Source organism: Aotus nancymaae, unplaced genomic scaffold (assembly GCF_030222135.1).
Source record: "Aotus nancymaae isolate 86718 unplaced genomic scaffold, 86718_ANA_hifiasm-v0.15.2.pri h1tg000032l_1, whole genome shotgun sequence".
Lineage (NCBI taxonomy): Eukaryota > Metazoa > Chordata > Mammalia > Primates > Aotidae > Aotus > Aotus nancymaae.
Window position 1 is genome coordinate 24,786 of NW_026988446.1, and position 21,725 is coordinate 46,510.

Below are 21,725 nucleotides of genomic sequence, written 5' to 3' on the forward strand. Positions count from 1 at the left end.
AAACAAAGCTCATAGGGTTCTTGTAGGAACTAACATCCTGAGACATGGAAAGCAGTTCAACCATGCCTGGCTCCATAAAAAGGCTTCTGGGCATGCTGTGGTTGTCCATATTTATTTAATCTTCTGAATTTTACTGAAACTCTTTGTAACATGCCCCAATGTCTCACGTCTCTTATTGTTTGGAAAAGCATATCAAAAGCAAATCCATTTTCTGCATTTGTAAATGAGGTTTCACATTTCTTTTCCCTAGTCTTTGTGCTTGACACAGACAAATGGTGGTATTGGGCTGTTTCAGTTACTATCGCTTTGCAGTATATTTGAATGTCAAGTAGTGCAATGCTTGAAAGCTTTCAGAATTGTTTGGTGCACTATATGCATATGCTATATGAATAGAAATGCATATGTGAATTTACCCTGGTGGTGAAAAACTAGGAGGGGGTCTCACATTGCAAACAATATCTCAGAAGGTTCTGATTGAGATTTATTTAGTAAATACACATACTTAAGCATTTAGTTTGAATAGTCACATTTCCAGACATTTGGAATTATTCATTGAACAAAGCAATTGAGAGTTTCTGGGCCTCAATTTTATTTGAGGAGTCAGAAACTCACAGGAGACATTAGATGACAGAGAATGTAACGTATGATGCCTTAATGTCCTCCTGCAGATAGAGATGCATCCTCTTAGATTCTGATAAAGATGAAGGACCTTGGAACAAATTATAACTTTTAAGTGAATGCAGAAAAATTTTGAGAAAAATTCAGCCAGACGCCGTAGCTCACACCTGTAATCCAAGCACTTTGGGAGGCTGAGAAGGGCAGATCACAAGATCAGCAGTTCAAGACCAGCCTGACCAACATGGTGAACCCCATCTCTACTAAAACTACAAAAATTAGCTGGACGTGATGGCAGGTGCCTGTAATCCTAGCTACTAGGGAGGCTGAGGCAGAAGAATCGCTTGAATTCACGCGGCAGTGAACCAAGATCACGCCACTGCACTCAAGCCTGGGAGACAGAGCAAGATTCCATCTCAAAAAAAAAATTTTTTTTGAGAAAATTCAACATTATGACAAAATCTCAAAACAAATTACATATAGAACATACATACCTCACGCCAATAAAGGCCACATATGACAAATGGACATCTGACATCATGCTAAACCTTCAACACCACATACAATTAACTGAATGATAAAGCATGGAAACAAAAACCAAATAAAAATTAGCTGAACTCTAATTGAAATACAGAAATACAATACACTAATTAAATAAAACATAGCTACACACACATGGTAGAATTACTCACATCGTAAAATTATCTTGTGAGCATTAATAAACATTATGAAAATTATTCTTAGAATTCCTCAGGAATATAAAGAAAATTTCATGAAGTTTGGAATGAGAAAACTACACATTAGTTTTAGCATGAACAGACAAGAAGAAAACAGCATTTGTATGAGAAGAGTCTGAGCCAGGAACCATAACATTTTAAAGAAGTAAATTCAATACAAAGCAGAGAATAAATATTTACTTTCAGAATATCTGAAATTCCTACTTTGCTAGTAAATTATCAATACTTTCAAAATTATGTTTTGTTCCAGTATTTTTGTTTTCTTCCCAAAAAAGGTACACACCTATACAAATACAATTACAAGCTCTATAATTCTCTTAAAGCTAACACTTAGGTTTAGAGTGATAGACTTATAAAATTAACTCCATGTTAATCAAAACTAAATGTGGTATGTGTTTTACAGGCAACAGGTCACAAGCTCAAAGGAAAAATGTAGTATGACATTTGGCAAATAGTCATTCAGAATTAAAAATATATGGATTTTCATTATATTCCTTTATAATCCTCATTACAGTAGGTGATTATAATGGTTGTAATGAAAATTATATGAGAATATAATTGTCCAGTATTTACAGAAGGAAAACAAAAATATAACCTATGGTATGTTAGTCCATTTTGTGCTGCTAGAAGGGAATACTTAATATTGGCTAAATAATAAAGAAAAGACATTAGTCTCATTTCTGCTGGCTAGACAAGCATGGCATCAGCATCTGATTAACTTCTGATGAGGCCTCAGGAAGCTTTTACTCATGATAGATGGCAAAGGGGCATCAAGTATGTTACACAGCAAAAGACAAAGGAAGAGGTATATCAGCTTTGTTTTTCAGTTTTTGTTTTTAACAACCAGTTTTCACATGAACTAATAGAGAACTCATTAACTTCAGTGGAAGGAACACCAACCCACTCATGATGACCCAAACATCTTCCACTAGACCCCACGTCCAACACGGGGAAAGCATTTCAACATAAGGTAAGGTAGAAAAAGCCAAAGCACATAATATAAAAAAATATTCTCCAAGTTGTTTGAAATTAAAAGCCACAGGGAAAAGAGGTTACTAGAGATGTCATTTCATTGTTGCCAAATAGTGTATTGTTACTGTTAATTACAACTTTGGATAAAGTGGTATAGGTTAATTATGGTGGCAAGATACACTTCATTTCATGCAAAATATTCTTAACACATTAAAAATCATTTTATTAAAACAGATTGAATTATAAAAATAGCATTTCACAAGCTGCTATATTTTATTAAAGTGCAACTCATAAAACAATTTGCTACTAAAATTCAAAACGTTTTATTACTATAATGCAGAATACTTCTCTGAATGCCTAATGAGTCACTTACAACACTGTTATAAATCAACAAAAAGTATTTCTACTTAGATTTTCCTTATAAATCTTACATTTCAATGCCCTTATTCATGAAAAAGCATATAAATGAAGGTCATCTAATACAGAATTTCTCATATCTAATATACAGCAACAATTGACCACATGTTTTAAGATAATAGAAATAAGGCTGAGATTTGAATTGCATCAATATTAAAATATATATCATCAAAAAATATAAAAACATTTAATGCAAAAAAGTATAACCTGAATGTAACTGTAACTTCAAAAAGGCATCATCTCTTGCTTCATTTAAATTTACCTACCACTAAATTATATATTGTAACCTTGAATTATTCTCTACAATCAATACTACCTTAAAGTGACATCTGAAAATGTTAGTGCCTTAGTACTTTCTATAGTAAATTATGTAATGTTTATTTAGACTTAATTTTGCAATTCGCTTATATTCACTGCATCTGTAAAATATATTCTATAAACGCTAGTGTTTTCTAAGGTATATATCTTGGAAAAATGTTTTTTCCACATTTGTATGAGGTTTTGTTTTCCCTGTAAAATTCTGTAAAGTTGAATAACGTCTGAGAAATTATTTAAGCGTTTTCCTCTAGTAAAAATTCTATTTACAGTAAGATTTTTGAAATACACAAAGGTATTATAATCCTTTACATTTGTGAATTCCATTCAGTATAGTGTTGTGCACTCTGAAGCTTAATCCTTAAACAGTCATTATGTTCATACTTTCATTCAGTATGAAATTACTAAAGCCACGTGTAATATGTGCAGTTTTTAAAGACTGACACATTTTTTTACATTTGTCAGGTTCCTCTCCAGTATAAATTATCTTATATTTACTAAGAATTGAGGATTGGTAAAAACCTTTGCCACATTCTTTACATTTGTAGGGTCTCTCTCCAGTATGAATTCTTTTATGATGAATGAGGCTTGAGAACTGGTTAAAGGCTTTCCCACATTCTCCACATTTGTAGGGTTTCTCTTCAGTATGAATTCTCTTATGCTTACTGAGGATTGAAGAGTGGTAAAAAGCTTTGCCACATTCTTTAAATTTGTAGGGTTTCTCTCCAGTATGAATTCTCTTATGGCTATTTAGGTGAGAGCACTGTTTAAAAACTCTGCCACATTCTTCACATTTGTAGGGTTTCACTCCAGTATGAACTCTCTTATGTCGAGTAAGGCTTGAGAACTTGTTAAATGCTTTGCTACATTCTTTGCATTTGTAGGGTTTCTCTCCAATATGAATTCTTTTATGCTGAGTGAGGTTTGAAAACTGAGCAAAGGTTCTGCCATATTCTTCACATTTGTAGGGTTTCTCTCCAGTATGAATTCTCTTATGACTACTTAGGTGTGAACACCGATTAAAAGTTTTGCCACATTCTTCACATTGGTAGGGTTTTTCTCCAGTATGAATTATGACGAGTAAGGCTTGTAAACTGGGTGAAGGCTTTTCCACATTCTTCACATTTATAGGGTTTCTCTCCAGTATGAATTCTTCTATGTCTAGTTAGGTGTGAGCACTTATTAAAAACATTGCCACATTCTTCACACTTGTAGGGTTTCTCTCCAATATGAATTCTTTTATGTTGAGTAAGGTTTGAGAACTTGTTAAAGGCTTTGCCACATACATCACATGAGTATGGTTTCTCGCCAGTATGAATTTTCTTATGGCTAGTCATTTGTGACCATCAATTAAAAACTTTGCCACATTCGTCACATTTGTAAAGTTTGTCTCCATTATGAATTCTCTTATGCTTAGTTAGGTTTGAACATCGATTGAAAACTTTGCCACATTCTTCACATTTGTATGGGGTCTCTCCAGTATGAATTCTCTTCTGTTGAGTAAGGATCAACCTCCGGCTAAAATTTTTGCCACATTGATCACATAGAAAGATTTTGCTGGCCGGGCGCGGTGGCTCAAGCCTGTAATCCCAGCACTTTGGGAGGCCGAGGTGGGTGGATCACGAGGTCAAGAGATCAAGACCATCCTGGTCAACATGGTGAAACCCCGTCTCTACTAATACAAAAAATTAGCTGGGCATGGTGGCGCGTGCCTGTAATCCCAGCTACTCAGGAGGCTGAGGCAGGAGAATTGCCTGAACCCAGGAGGCGGAGGTTGCGGTGAGCCGAGATCGCGCCATTGCACTCCAGCCTGGGTAAAAAGAGCGAAACTCCGTCTCAAAAAAAAAAAAAAAAAAAAAAAAAAAAAAAGATTTTGCTTTTAGTGGGTGAACATTGAGTAACTGTATTATAACATTCTTTGTGCTTCTTACCCTCACTCACAGTTTTCCAGTCTTTCATTAAGTGCAAATAGTCAAGGCCAAGCTTCTATGTCTTGTCAGTGTCACTTTTTGGCATAAATCTTTCATGTCCTGCTCTGGCAAGAGGTCTTGAATAAAATAAGATAAAATAGCTGAAAGAAATAAAAATAAAAACTTATCCTACTTACTTGTCTCTAGTAAATATACTTTACAAGTCTAATAAATATAATTATATCAGACATATTAGCAAGACGGCATAATAAAATACCACAGGCTCTAATTCCTTTTTGAACATACAAACTTAACAAAAATATACTGACAAAAACTCTGTTGTGAAAACTACAAAATCTAGTTAAGAGTTTGCAACACCCTAGGTGAGTACAACTGGAAAATCCACATGGAATAGAAAGTAAAATTTGTTACATTATATATACACAGCCATTCCTCCACCCCAATACAGCATGGTGTCTTTAAGAGTAAATTTCCAACTCCTGGATTCTCCCTCAAAGCAAAAAAAGTTGTACATGTGCCCATATGCCTGGCTTTTAGGGGCTTTCCAAAGGCTGTTTTCTATCTCCCGTAACAAAGAGTGCTGAAAGAAAAGAAATGGCAGTATGGTTTGAATGACAGCTTTGGTCTGCGAAGACAAAAGGTAAATAATTGTTACAGCAGCAGAGAGAGATCGCAGTGCCACAGACAGACACCAGATATAGCACACAATTACAGATTTTTAGAAAGAAGCATGAACAAATCTCTTTAGCTGAAAAGTAAACACACAATTCCAGAGAAGACAAATCCTAAGAAGTTTGAGAGGCTCCCAGAGTCCCTAGCCTGACAAATATAGGTATCAGCCTCCTCCAGGACAAACCCACTTATAAGGAGTGTGACAGGTGGCATTTTGTTAATGCCCAAATGTAAACCAAAGATTACAACATATTTGAAGTTATCAAGGTAACACGGTCCAATCAAGGAAACAAAGAAATTAATTCTAAAAATTAAATATGTATCTTAAAAACTACAAATAAGTGAAATAGGAACAAAGACAGCTGAATAAAATCAGGAAATGAGAGTATAAACAAAATAATGAAATATATAACAAGAAATAAAATGTGGGGCTGAAGAATATAAGAAAACAGAAATTTTTACATGTAAGTTATAAAAATACCGAGAATAAGCACACAAAAAGACCCATAACAAGACACATTGTAAGCAAAATTTTGAAATCAAAGAGAGGCATACAATCTAACAAGCAGCAAGAGAAAAGTGATGTGTCATTTATAAGCATTCTTCTGTGAGATTATCTGTGAATTTATCAACAGAAACCTTGCAGGGCAAAAGGGAATTGAGTGAATTAGGGTGTTGAAAGAAAAAAAAAACTTTCAAGCAAGAATACTATTAAGACTAAAACTCTCCTTCAGAATTAAGATGAAGAATTTCCAAGATAACCAAATGCAGAAAAACTACATCACCAGTATAACTGTCCTATAGGAAGTGTAAAATGGAGTGCAGCCCATTGAAAGTAAAATGTGTTATTGAACAAAACAGAATTATATACAAATACATAACTCTCTGGGAAAGATATACACATACACAAAAATAAAATTCTGTAGTTTTATAATGATGGTGTTCTTTTACTTATGCTCCACAATTTGAAAAAAAGCATAATAATAAAAAACATTTGTTGATGTATATATAATATGAAAATATATAACTAGTCACATCAGTAACATAAAGCTTATGTTAAATACAATGAAAACAAATTCTGTATTCAACTGAAGTTAAGCTATTGCCAGTTAGTTTATATTGTAACTTTAGAAGTTTTAGTAATTCTCATGGAAATTACAAAGAAAATACCTATAGAGATATACATACACATAAACACAAGAAGAGAGTAGAAGCATGTCACTATGCTCAGAAAAACATATTGAAAGACAGATAGAAAAAGAGGAAAAAACAGCTCCAACAATCCAATAAAACAATAAATGACAATAGTAAGTCATTATGTTTTAGACAACTAATTAAATATTCATCAACAAAACTTCCAAGTCAAAAGACTGAATAAAGAGATTTGGAAAAATTTTTAAAGATCACAAACTATATCTTGCCTCTAAGAGACTAGATTTAGATCACTGGAATAATAGACTAAAAGCAGGAGAAAAAATTCCTTGCAACTGGTAACCAAATGATAGTTGGAAAGGTAACAATTATATTGGGCAAAGTACATCGTATGTCAGCAACTGTTATATTTCATAAAGTATACTTTAAGCCAAAATTGTCACAAGAGAAAATATGAACATCAAATAATAATAAAAGGGTTCATTTATTGGGAACATATGTAATTTATAAGCACTCATGAATATAAATAAGATTTAATGAGAACATACGTTCCCCATCAGGGTTCCCAAATATATATGTTTAAAAATTATACACAAGTTTGAAATGCAGAGAGAAAAATAAATGGAAAGTGAACCGATATAGGAAGAGTAAAATCAGCAAGATGTTGGAATAGGTCGGCTTCTTGTGTATCTCCCAAAGCAACAATACTTTATGAGCCATCTGTGGACAAAAGTGTTGTTGTGAGACAGCCAGGAACCAAACTCCAGCTATTTGAGAGGCTCAGACAGAAGGATTACTTCAGGCCAGGTGTTTGAGACCCGCCTGGGTAATATAGCAAGACCGTGTCACACAGAAAATTACATTTATGATGGCTTTCAGATTCAGGGAGGGGGTTGTAATACGCTGCTAAAAGCATAAGCCCAAGGAAAGTCCTTTTCAGAAAGCAAGTCTTCCTTCAGGTGGCAAACTTTAGGAACCCTGGTCTTGGCTACAGACCAGGAAATAGCCCATTCAACGTGATTCCACTTAAGAGTTCTGAAATAACACTGTAACTGTCATTAACTCCTCCCAGCCATAGTCAAGAAGAGTGCCTGCACATCCAGAGAGCAAGAGTAAAATGCTCACTGATGGCTACAGATGCAGAACTGCAGACCTTGACATTTACTGTGGTTCTAGACCTTTTAGCTACATTCCATGGCCAGTACTGTTAAAGTGAGACCCACAAAGTGAGCTGGCAAAAATCTTGCAAGTACTGTGTGGGAGCCACACACATGGAAACACTTGGTATTAGGCCAAGTGTCTGCTCTACAGGTCAGAGTGCTGAAGACAACTCAGTCAGCCAATGAGTAAGACAATTCACAAGCACACAAGCCCCTGGAAATAAGCACAACAAAGGCAGACCCCACTGTAGACCCTGAAACAACCTTAGGATCCCGATATATCCCCTCTCTACTGTGAACCCAGAAAATATCAGCCTGGGAACCCAACAGGATAAAATCTTTACCTGTATAAACCAGTTTATAAAAACTGGAAGAGGTGTTTGCTCCTTCAAATGCACAGACACCAATTCAAAGTGATATTGTGCCCATTATCAATGCTTCTATTTTAACATAGTCCTGGAAGTCCTAGACAGAACAATTAAGCAAGAAAAAATTTTTTAAAGCCATAAAAATTGAAAAGAAAGAAGTAAAACTATTTCTACATCTTATATGTAGGAAGCCATAAGTAAGAAACCAAAGTCTCAGTAAATTGGAATAGAAAAGACTACACAAATATCAGTTTTGTTTTTATACACTAACTGCAAACCATCTAATGAAAAAGAAAAAACCTCATTTACAATAACATCTAAATAAATTTCTTAGCAAAAAATTTAAAGAACTGAAAGATCTTTATTGGAAAAGAAAATACTGAAAAAAGAAACTGAAGAAAAAACAAATAAATGTAAAGCTATCCAATGTTTATGAATTGGAAGACTAATTATTGTAAAGTGCCGTATTATCCAAAGCAATCAATAGATTCAAAAAAAACTTCATATCAAAATTCCAGTGGCAATTTTTAAAACAGAAAACAATTTTAAAATTTATAAAGCATTACAGGACACTGAATATTGAAAGCAATCTCGAGAAATAAAAACAAAGCTGAGGGTATCATACTTTCTGATTTAAAGCTCCATTTGAAAACTATGGTAAAAAGAGCATGATGTTATACATACAAAAACTGAAACAAGAAATGCAACAAAATAGATGAGAAATAAACCCATGCATATAGGATCAGTGAATCTTTAACAAGGGCATCAAGAATATACAATGCTTAAAACATAGTCTCTTCAATGACTGATGCTGGGGAAAAAGAATATCCATATGCAAGTGAAATTAGAGCATTTTTCTAATACGATACCAAGAAATTAAAATAAAATTAAGACATATCAAACAAGAATACTTAAAAATCTTAAAACATATTTTAAAAATTACTTGATATTGGTTATGGTAATGGTTTTTTGGATATGACACCAAAAGTACAGCAAAAAAAGCAAATATAAACAAGTTGGACTGCATGAAACTAAAAAGCATCTGCACAACAAGAAAAACAATAAAATAAGAAAACCTGCAGGATGAGAGGAAATATTTGCAATCTAAATATCTGATTAAAAGGGAGACATCAACAACATATGAGGAACTCATACAAATCAAAGGAAATACAGTAATAATAATAATGATCAAATTGAAAAACAGGCAAAAGACCCAATAAATATTTTTTCAGTGAAGACATACAAATGCCAACAGATACATGAAAGAGGGATGGGAAAAAAAAAAATACATATATATATATATATATATATGTGAGATTACATTTCGACAACAATGTGAAGAAATAGGCTGGGCACAGTGGCTCACATCTGCAATCCCAGCACTTTTGGAGGCTGAGGCTGGGAGATCACTTGAGGTCAGGAGTTCAAGACCAGCGTGGCTAGCATCGTGAAATCCCATCTCTATTAAAAATACAAAATTATCTGGGCATGGTGGTGCATGCCTGTAATCTTGGCTACCTGGGAGGCTGAGGAAGGAGAACCACTTGAACAGAGGAGGCAGAGGTTGCAGTGAGCTGAAATTTTGCTATTGCACTCCAGCCTGGGTAACAAGAACAAAACTCCATCTCAAACAAAACAAAACAAACTGTGAAGAAATAGAAATCCTGTACTGTACACTTTAAAAGTTGTAAATTGGTGATGTCATTATAAGAACTGTATGAAGTCTTTTAGAAAAAGATACAAGTACCATAAAATTGAGCAATCCCAGTTAGGTGTATATAACCAAAGGAAATTTAGTCAGTCTCTCAAAGAAATATCTGCATCCTCATGTTTATTACAGTATCATTCACAATTGCCAAGATATGACAATAACCTGTTTTTAGACACTAAATGCATAAAGAAAATGTGGTTTACATACACAATAAATATTATTCATTCATAAAAATAATGAAATTCTGCCATCTAAACAACATGGATGGGCTGGAAAGACATTATGCTAAGTAAAATAAGCCAGACACCAAAAGACAAATACTGCATGACCTCACTTATACAGGGAATCCAAAATGGTGAAACTGGTAAAAGCAGAGTACAGAGGGAGTTGGAAGGACCTAGAAGTAAATAAAGTGGGAAAGTGGTGTTCAGTTTTTGTTTGTTTGGAGACAGGGTCTCCCTCTGTCACCCAGCTGGAGTGCAATGGCAGAATCTCAGCTCGCTGCAGCCTCCACTTTCCAGGATCAAGCAAATTCTCTTGTCTCAGCTTCCTGAGTAGCTGGGACTATATGCACCTGCCACCATGCCCAGCTAATATTTGTAGTTTAAGTAGAGATGACGTTTCACTATGTTGGCCAGGCTGGTCTCAAACTCCTAACCTAAAGTGATCCCCCACCCCTTGGCCTCCCAAAGTGCTGAAAATTTTGTTCGGTTTTAAGATGAGTAAGTTTAAAAGATCGAGGCCGGGCACGGTGGCTCACTCCTGTAATCACAGCACTTTGGGAGGCCGAGGCAGGCAGATCACGAGGTCAAGAGATCGAGACCATCCTGGCCAACATGGTGAAACCCCGTCTCTATTAAAAAAAATACAAAAATTAGCTGGGCATGGTGGCGCACGCCTGTAGTCCCAGTTACTCGGGAGGCTGAGACAGGAGAATTGCAGAGGTTGCAGTGAACCGAGATTGCGCCACTGCACTCCAGCCTGGCTCCTGGCAACAGAGCAAGACTCTGTCTCAAAAAAATAATAAATAAATAAATAAATAAAAGATTGAATGTGTAACTCTGTGACTACAGTTAATAATGTCTTGTATGCTTAAAATTTGCTAAGGCAGTAGATATTAGGAATTCTCACTCCAAATCAATTTGAATGTGTTATAGTACAATATGTACACATATCAAATTTTTATACTGGACATATATAACTTTTCTTTGTGAAACTTGTTACACAAATAAATATATATGCATACATGTATATGTGTGTATGTCCCAGTAAGCTTAGTAGTAAATAAAAACAAATTTAAAAGTTATTTAAATATAAGGTATAAGATGGGAGTTTAATATATGCTGAGCAATATTCCAAGCTCCCTAATAACTAGTATATTTTTAAAATATAGGCAGTAGCCGGTGCAGTGGCTCACGCCTGTAATCCCAGCACTTTGGGAGGCCAAGGCGGGTGGATCACAAGGTCAAGAGATCAAGACCATCCTGGTCAACATGGTGAAACCCCGTCTCTACTAAAAATACAAAAAATTAGCTGGGCATGGTGGTACGTGCCTGTAATCACAGCTACTCGGGAAGCTGAGGCAGGAGAATTGCCTGAACCCAGGAGGCGGAGGTTGCGGTGAGCCGAGATCGCGCCATTGCACTCCAGCCTGGGTAACAAGAGCGAAACTCCGTCTCAAAAATAAATAAATAAATAAAATAAAATATAGGCAGTTGATATATTAAATTATATTACTGTTTATATTATAACAATGTGGGCATAGTTTATCAATCTCAGTTTTTACTTAGAAAATAACATTTTGAAATAAAATAACTTTAGATTTTCTTATATTTAGTGTTCTGACAAAATCACTGAGTATGAGCTGTAAAATCACATTTGAAACCTCCATAGGATAGAAAACCATAAAGTTGAAAATACTACATATGTTTGTGGTGTTCCTGGGGTTTCAAATCAAATGCCAATATACCATTCCTCTCACAAATTTCAGACAAGATGCAAAAAGAGAATTAAATGGTATAAAATAGAGTTCCTCACAGCCAGGCATGGTGGCTCACACCTGTAATCCCAGCACTTTGAGAGGCCAAGTTGGGATGATCACCTGAGGTCAGGAGTTTGAAACCAGCTTGGCCAACATGGTGAAACACTGTCTCTACTAAAAATACAAAAATCAGCTGGGAGTAGTGTTGTGCACCTGTAGTCACAGCTACTCAGGAGACTGAGGCAGGAGAATTGTTTGAACCTGAAAGGCAGAGGTTATAGTAAGCCAAGATCGCCCCACTGACTCCAGCCTGGGCAACAGAGTGAGACTGTCTCAAAACAATAATAACAACAACATGACTCTTGGCTGGGATGATGCAATTACCAACCTAGTACTGTACTCAAGAGGAAAAAAAGTTTTTTTTTAGAAGGTTCTAGAAAACTACTCCAAAAATACTATTTTCTGACATTAAGTTTAAAAAACTTTTTTCTTTTTTTTTGAGACAGAGTTTCACTCTTGTTGCCCAAGCTGGAGTGCCATGGCACAATCTCGGCTCACTGCAACCTCTGCCTCCCGGGTGGAAGCAATTCTCCTGCCTCAGCCTCCCCATTAGCTGGGGTTGCAGGCACGCACCACTATGTGTGGCTAATTTTTTTTGTATTTTTAGTAGAAATGGGGTTTCACCATTTTAGCCAGGATGGTCTTGAACTCCTACCTCAGATGATCTGCCCACCTTGGCCTCCCAAAAATGTATAGGTTCTTAGCTCCACTACCGAATACTACTGAATCCAAACTTGGTAGTGTAATTAGATTTTAAGGTGTGGGCAGCAATATCTTATGCCACTAAAGTTCTGGAATTACAGTCATCCAGAGTAAGAATTTAAATTACCTTAAACTTTATGTCAAGATTAAACATTCTGAACACTTTATACACCAATAAATTCCCAAGTTTTCCTTAGAAGCCAAGATCAAAAATTCATTCATGCAAATGATAAACTCTCAGGTAACATTTTAGAAGTGAAAAATATAAAATCTGTAGTGTGAAGAATAAGTTGTGTACTGAAGTTATCCTCACCTAGGGAAACCAGGTTTCTATAGTTCTCGAACATCACATCCCTCTACAAATTTCGCTGAGCAGGGTCCAGGCATGCCCACTCCTCTGGAGAGAATTCTATGACCACATCCCTGAATGCCAACAGTCCCTGGGGAAGAAAATATACACACATATTTACAAAGTGTGCCATGGACAAAGTTTTTAATTTGACTCCAGCTGAACTGAAGAGTGAAGTGAACTTATTCTGACAGAAATTTTCCAGTAAGATACTGTTTAAACATAAAGACTTTCTAATGCATTGTTACTCTAAGGAAAGAAGATGGCATAAGATCTACAAAAGCAGTGTAGATGCTGGTGGATAAATTTTTCAGATGGAAAAATCATATGAAGTGCCTCTCAGATTTTAATGCATACAGCAAGAAACTGGAACTCTGTTAAAAATGTAGATTTTGATTCAGGAGGTCTGGGCTGAAACCTGACTTTCTGAATTTTGAACAAGTTCACCTGTGGTGCCAATGCTTCTGAACCAAGGAGAACATTCTGACAAACATTAAGTGGCAGGGCCTACATTTATCTTAGCTCATTTGACGATTAAATGAGAGCCTTCATTTTCCAATGCAAAATATATGCCAAATAATCTAAGAAAGGAGAACTTCCCAATTAAATTTGATGGTTTATGCACATCAGTTATTAATCTCCCTAATGTACTTAATACAGAGAAAACTAATTTGCTTTATAGTGAAGAAATCTATCAGAGAGCAACTTAACCTACTGAATAAAATTAACATCAACTGTAAAAAGAAAACTAGTATCAGGTTTAAAAATACATAGGAGGTGGTTACAACATCACTGCTAGAATAGCATAGGTCAAAAAATAAAATCCAAATCTAATCATAACGAAATCAGTGTCATGCAAAATTCAATCAGTTTTCTTTTAACTAATCTAAGGACCCAAACCCAACTCCAGTGAAAATCTTGGGCATCCACACCTTCCCCTGTTCAACAGATATAAAAGAAACATTCATTTTACAGGTCAAAAATTAGTAGTAAAGTTTGCTTATGGCACTTCAAAAGCCTGAATGGATATAAAACATTAATATATAAGAAATAAATATTTTTCAGAGCCCCTTGAATATCGTAAGAAGAAAAATTTTTAAAGTACTTCAAATAAATGTATTAGGCAGAAATGTTACAAATATAGAAATAAAAGTCTGCAAGTTTTAAACATGTGACATTTCTAGAGAAACAGTTGACGCAGCTCCTGACTTGGTAATTATTTACCTGAGAACCAGCCATTTCTTCCTCTTTTTCTGATTTCTGTTCAGATGAAATTATTTGGACAATTCTCACACATGTTGAGAATATACCTTTAGAAATGTCAGCAGAACTCCTTCACCTGCTATGACCACACACAGGCAGAAGGACCTTCAAGTGCAAAACAGCTATTCTCCTGTTTCTTCATCATGCAAGACAGGAACAATGAGCTCCTACATAAAGGTGACAACGTGAGTTTTCCTTTTCCTGCTACCAGGTGCCCTTTTCTGCCACAGAAGCCAACAATTCTGCCTATAACGATAAAAATATTGGCTGCACTGACTTGATCACACCAAACCAAAGGAGAGCAGGCCCTTCTACAGGCCGAACTCAACCTCACAAATATGTCTAAGGGCCCTCATGCTTATTTAACCCTGGCCTTCTCTTAGGATAATATGGTACGAAACTAAAACATCAGTGTTCTTACCCAGATCAATACACAGAACCTGTGGGGAGATTACAAGTGACAGTATTTCTTTCAACTGGCCATGTGATCCTAATTGAAAGCCTGGGCTGAAAGCCACTTAGCTAAGCATTGCTTCTGAAGCTTCAATGTGCATATATAATTTGCTATTCAAAGCCCCACTTTAAGTAATGTGATTCTGTAGGTTTGGAAGAGGTCTATAAACTGGCTTCTCTAAGAAGTCCCTGTTCATGTGAATGTTGCTCCTCCTAGGCCCATCATGAGTAGCACTTAGCTAGAAAAAGCAGGCACAGCAAAGTCCACTGACACAACACTCTTAGCCCAATACAAATATTTATGATCCAAAGTGAAGACCACCAATCACAATTCTGAAATATGGCATTGCCTGCTGGCCCTTTAAAGGGGACCACAATGTCTGAGCAAATCTCCATCTGGGAAACAATTTGTACATATACATTAATGCAGTGTTTATGGAGCATGTACCATGTGCTTGATAGTACATTACAAAGCATTAAGTGGGGAACCGCACATTATGTGAATTAATCTACATAAAACGCTGGGAGGTAGGTGCGAAATATCTCATAACTGCCAGATATAAATACAGGGCAAATCCAAAATGTATAGGCCGGGTGCAGTGCCTCAAACTTGTAATCCCAGCACTTGGGGAGGCTGAGGCGGGTGGATCACCTGAGGTTAGGAGTTCAAGACCAGCCTGGCCAACATGGTGAAACCCCATCTCTACTAAAAATACAAAAAATTAGCTGGGTGTGGTGACAGGTGACTGTAATTGCAGCTACTTGGGAGGCTGTGGCAGGAGAGTCACTTCAACCTGGAGGCAGGGATTGCAGTGAGTAGAGATCATGCCACTGCACTTTAACCTGGGTGACAAAGCGAGACTCGTCTCAAAAAAAAAAAGAAAGAAAGAAAATGTATAAAATAAAAGCTAAATATAGATGAAAGACACACAAAAAGTGTGGCATATAGGTGAGAGAAACTTTTATTGTGTCAGGAGAAAGTCTTGATGTGTGTGTGATGGAGCATATGTTGTTTGCTGAGAGGTGATAAGGAACACCAGGCCATCCTCAGGCAGAAAACTGCTAGAATAAGTTACTTATATGTACTGGTCATGCACTAGTTAAACCAGTCCCCAAATACAGGATATATGACCTTCACCCCATTGCTGACTCACAAAGAGTGCTTTCTAGCTTATTTCTATTTTAGTAGTGAACAGGTACGACGTGCCTGTGTATTCTATGAAGAAACACTGAGCACCTGCTTATTAAAAATAATCACTTGTTCACAAAGAGTAAATACGTGGGTCAGAGTCTGCTCTGGGCTTTCAGCTGGGAAATGCTGTCAGCCCCCTGACGTCCCACTCTGATCCCACTTTTGCAGTCTGTCTTTGTGTCTGTTTCTTAATTCCTCCATCGCCGCCTGGGTTGGGGTCTCTATGACCGAGCTGGTCTCAGCACTGTTGTATTTATATTTACTTTTTCATAACTTGGAGAGCAACTACTGGATCTGAAGAAATAGAGAACAGGTTTCTAAGTAAAATTTCTTCAGAACACAGATTTTAATTTAAAAAATAAAAATTAAGACCCCCAAAATATACAGTCTTTGGCTCCCATTTATCTATTTGGATTTGGGGAAACTGTGGGCACCAGCTTTGGGGAGGTGACAAGAACAACTAGCTACCCAAACCCCTGATCTCCCCTAATCAGTTCTGTGAGGGGAAATTCCAGGGCGGAAAAATGTTTAGAAAAGGTTTCAAAGAGGGTGAATCTGGGCAGGGCTGGGACCCTGGGCTTCACATCTTTATAGCACTGGCTTTCAATTGTGTCTTTTCCTACGGCTGCCCATGAGAAACTTGACTTCCACCGTTTGTGTGATTTTAATTGTTTAAGCCAATTCTCTATTCTGTAACATAACAACAAATATAAACCTTTAGAATTTTCTGACACTAATATATTAAAAGATAAACATTTTATTCCTAACAAGGTAAAAAGCATTACTACCACCACCACTGCTGCTGCTGCTCCTCTTCCTACTACTACTAATAATAATTCTGTTCAAGAATGGCCATTCAGGAAGTGATATCAGAACTCGCAGTAACATTAGGGAAGTAAGGAGCTCGAATGAAGCCCAAGTTCCCTGTGCACCTCTCTCTCTCTGTTTTTAAAAACTGGCAACATGTTTTCGAGACTGAAAGTTTCTGGATGATGGAGCCAGGACTGCTCCATTTGCTTTTCTAACAGCCATATCAAATGGAAGCAATTGGCCTACGTATTAGTTTGCATCTCCAAATCTCCTCTTTGTTCTTAATCCAACTACCAGGAAACTGAAGAAACTCCCATCTAGGTACCAACCAAGAAGATTCATTCTGTGAGGGGAGAAACAACCCCTAGTTGCCTTCTCTTCCACTGAGATGAAAGTAGAATACAACCCCATCATCAGTCTGCACAGAACATCCCTAAATGTCTCACAGAATCTCAGATACTGATGAGAGGGGTTCTAGTAAACCTAGGCTGATGTTCCCATTGTGAATCAGGCATGAACAATTCAAGGTATTCCTACGAGGCCAGGAAAGTAAATTAAACTGCCCTTGTAAATCAGCCAACCCGATTCATGTGGGATACTATCTGTCCCTGATCAGCTAACTCTTGGTAAGAGGAAAGACAAAAACACCCTACTCCAGTAAGAGTTTAAAGATAAGGTATAGTTGTGTTCCGGACTCAATGTTTTGTGGTGCTGACCTCTCATTGCTAAGATCCTTGTTTCTATTTACAGATTCTTCCGGGTCCTGCTGAAGGTAGGCTCTACTCTCCAGAAGAAATTCTGTAATAGGGTGCTCTATCTTTTGCTGTTACTATTTCAAAACAATGATTTCCAGGTTTAACATAAAGGTAAACATGAGTCAAATGAAATGACACAAGATTCATTTAGCTTTTAAAATGATGTGCATACATTTCAAAGAAAAGAATTACATGTAAAAGTTTTTGAAATTAAGTGCTTTATAAAAAGGGAGGAGAGCATAATATCTTCACTTACATATTCAACTCGGAGAATTAAATTTTTTTTTTTTTCTCTTTCTTTACCTTCTCCCAGTCTCTGCCTCTGTGATGAGCTGCCTGGAGCTGGAGGAAGGGTGACACAAGCACCCCTGTGGCCAAAACGACTAGAATTGTGGTGGATCAGACATGAAGCCAGCAAAGCACTAGGTCTCACCCAAAACCACTCCCTGGCTACTACCGCCCATGTTTTCTCAAAGCCCTAGGGTTCTAAAATTAGGTGTCAAAGCCAGCCAGGCTGTGTTCTTCCCTTCAGGGTAGTAAGTTCTCCGAAGTCCAGAGGTGCTGTTCACAAGCCAGGGACTAGAGTCAAATCTTTTAGAAATCTACCTGTCATTCTGTTACACTGTGGCTGAGCTGGTACTCAAACCAAAAACTGCAGTCCTTGTCTCTCTTCTCCATTTGTTCCACAGGCACAGGAGCCTCACTCTGTGGCTACCGTGATTACAGACCATAAAGTCGTACTACCACCAGTGTTCCCCTCAGGCTCTTCAGTCAGCTTGTGGTTAATGCTGCCCAAACTGGGACTCATTCTTCAGGGCAGTGTGTTTCCCATTTGTCAAGGTTAGGTCCAGAAATGCCATACGAGAACCAAGTCTGGAATCAGGGACCTCAAAAGCCCACTTGGTGCTATACCACCCTGTAGCCAAGCTGGTGCCTCACATGCAAGACAAAGTCCTCCTTACTTTTTCTTGCTTTTGTGAAGCAGGAGTATCACGCTGTAGCCACCACAACTGGGAATGTGCTGAGTCTCACCTGAAGCCAGCAAGTCTCAAAGTGTCACTTAAAGTCCTCAGTGTACTAACTGGGTATCACTGCTAGTTATTCAGGGCCCAAGGGCTCTAGTTAACAGGTGATAAATTCTGCAAGGACTGGGTCTTTCCCTTCAAGCAGTTGATTTCCCTCTGGCCCAGGGTGTGTCTAGAAATGTCATCACAGAGCTAGGGTTTGGAAAGGGAGCCTCATAACTATGACCACTGCCCTGTTCTGCTGTGGCTGTGCTGGTATACCAAAATGTAAGACAAAGTCTTCCCCATTCTTCCCTCTCCTCTCCTCAAGTGGAACGAAAGGGTCTCCTTTTGGAGACATGAGGTGTGAAGCCTAGGGTTGGGGGAAGGGTGATGTCAGCATTCCCTTAGCTGCCCTAGCTCATGTGCCAGTGGGCTACATGCCCTACTAGTCTGCTGGCTCTGGGCCCAGTTCAGCACTAAAACTCACCTAGAAGTTGGCATCTTTGTGGCCTAGACGGCCTTTCAAATTTATTTAGGGTCCCAGAGCACTTTAGCCCACAACTGCAAGACTTGTGGGAACTCAAGTTCTGACCAGTGGGATCAGAAATGCCCCTCTGGCTAGGGCTTGTTTAAATGCTCACTCCATTGGTGGTTGTCGGCCGAGTCTGGATCTGTTTTGTTTTCTGCTATAACAGGGCAGCACTGAGTTCAATGCCTCACAATTCCTGTACTCTTCCTCTCTGCAGTGCATAAAAATGCCTTGGTCTGGGGATGGGGAAGGGGATGGCAATGCTTGAATCAACAATGGTTTTCTCAGTGCCTTTTTCAGCAATATGAAGTTAAAACCAGGTACTGTGAGTATGCACCTAGTTTCTGGTTACTATGAAGGTGCTTTTTGGTTTAGATAGTTGTTAAACTGGGGTCTTTGTGGAGGGACTCATCAGTAGAGTTTTCTATTCGGCCATCATGCTCTACCCTTCCAGTTGTATAGATGTTACTGAAATGAAAATATACTTGAAGATGTAAGATGTAAAATATGTTGATATATTGAATAAAAAGTGATTATTATCCATGACTGTACAAAGAGCAGTGTCTAAACAGATAAGTATTTTTATGTATACCTGTACCTAAATCTATATCTGTATCTATACATGTGATCTCTCTGCCTATCATCTACCTATTACTTATAGTACATATGAAAAAAAGATGTTTTTCAAGTAAGTGGGAGTGTCTGATAATGGATACATTTAAAATATTTGTTAAAAGTTAGAAAACATAGTGTCCAGAAATGTGTCTATCCATTCAAAAAATATAAAATGAGATTATTACTCCTAATCTTCCATATGATCGGAGAGGATATGTAAAAGAATGCTGCAGTTAGGATTATTACCTGACAGTAAGAAAGACTTATTCTTCATTTGCATGGAGAATGAAAGTTCTTTATAAACTGGATAAAAAATATAAATAATTTTAGTAAGAAATATTAAACATAACTCAAAAGTGTGTTTTACATATATGCAATGAATTGAGAAAAAATTCAAGGTTTAATGTTGAGTGAAAGAAAGGATAAAAAAAAATTTCAACAACCAGTGAAATGATACTGTCAATAGTTGACATGTATGGAACACTTTCACTATATCAGCCAGTGCTTTGAAGTTCTTTAGTAATTTTTACTGATTAAATTCTTGCCAGCAAACCTGTCAGGTAGGTTTAATCATTGCCCATGTCACAAATGAGGTAACTGAAGGGAGAAAAAAATCAGGGACTTGCCCAAGGTCACCCTAATAGAAAATGGCTGAGCTAAGGTTTGCTCTAACCTCATTTCTGCATTTCTTCCAAAGACAGTGCTATTATTCATTGATTAAATAGTTACTTACTGAGCACCTGCCAAGGGCATCACTATGCTTGGTATTGTTAGATATAGTAAACTCCAAGTTTCTCTTCAAAGAATCAGTATGTATGTTCAGCTCTCTTATTCTTTAATTCGCCATTTTAAAGTTTAACTTCCTTGTAGTTTCAGTAAACAACCTTTTCCACCAGTTCTAATCACTAGTTCACATCTGTTTCCCTGGTCCCCTGCTTTGTCCTGACCCATCCCAGTCACCTGCTCTGACCTGTTTCATAGCCATACTTCCCGCCAAACTACCCACCCAACCACTTTGGCTGATACCCCTGCTCTCTTTAAAATAGCCAACTGGAATTAGCTTAGACTGTGTGGTCTAAACCTAGCCAGTAGGGGAATGACACAGCAGTAGGGGCTACCTGTGTCAGGAATAAGAACCCCTTCCCCTCCCTTGTCCAGGTGTGTGCTCACCATCACTCCATCTGTGAGATGCACCCTTCTATAGAAGTAAATTTCCTTGCTAAGGAAATTTATATTCAAGTGCTACTTCTTTTGTGGCACCAAAAATTTCACATATTAACAATTTGGCAGCCCATATAGGAACCCAATTCCCTCTGGGGGCAGTCTCTGGTTCTCTCTCATGAGGAGGCATGCCCCCCTGCCTCTTTGTGGCAGCCTCAGGAGTGAGGAGTCAGGACCCATCCGGTGCAAGGAATAAGCCCATACTCTCAGCAATGCAGAAAGAAATGGTCCAGTGACTTGGGGTAAAGGATCAATGATGTGTCATGTATATATGTGTATGTATATATACATATACATATCAATGACACAATCCTAGTAAGCTTCAAATTAAATGAGAGAAAATTATAAAATGGTAACTATTTAAAAATCAGGAAATAAATGGGAAGTTAATACATGCTCAGCAATGTTCTAAGTTCCTCAATGGCAAAGTACATTTTTTTTAATGTAGAAAGTAGATACATTAAACCATGTTACAGTTTAGGAATTAGGGCACAGAGCATTTACAGTATTAGTCTCAGTAAATACTAAAAAACAACATTTTGAAGTTAAGGTAACATTAGATTTTATTATATGGGGCAGATGCTTAGTGTTCTGATAAAATTATTGAATACGAATTTCTGTGAATCACATTTGAAACCTTCATAGGACATAAAATTACAAAGCAGAAAACATACAACATCTGGGTGTGGTGTTTCTGGGATTTCTAAACCAAATCCCAGTATCTCCACTACTCTCACA

General features: G+C 37.3%; 1 protein-coding gene across 1 annotated transcript; it reads right to left on the minus strand.

Annotated features, from left to right (window-relative positions):
• Window positions 1–463: 463 nt before the first annotated feature.
• LOC105731123 (zinc finger protein 678) lies at window positions 464–15,561 on the minus strand. The gene is given in 6 exon segments (XM_064383703.1): window positions 464–4,129; window positions 4,131–4,603; window positions 4,923–5,038; window positions 5,041–5,127; window positions 13,107–13,233; window positions 15,469–15,561. Coding segments are annotated over 6 exon segments (1,593 nt in total). The 5' UTR covers window positions 15,547–15,561; the 3' UTR covers window positions 464–3,417.
• Between the last annotated feature and the right edge of the window lie 6,164 nt (window positions 15,562–21,725).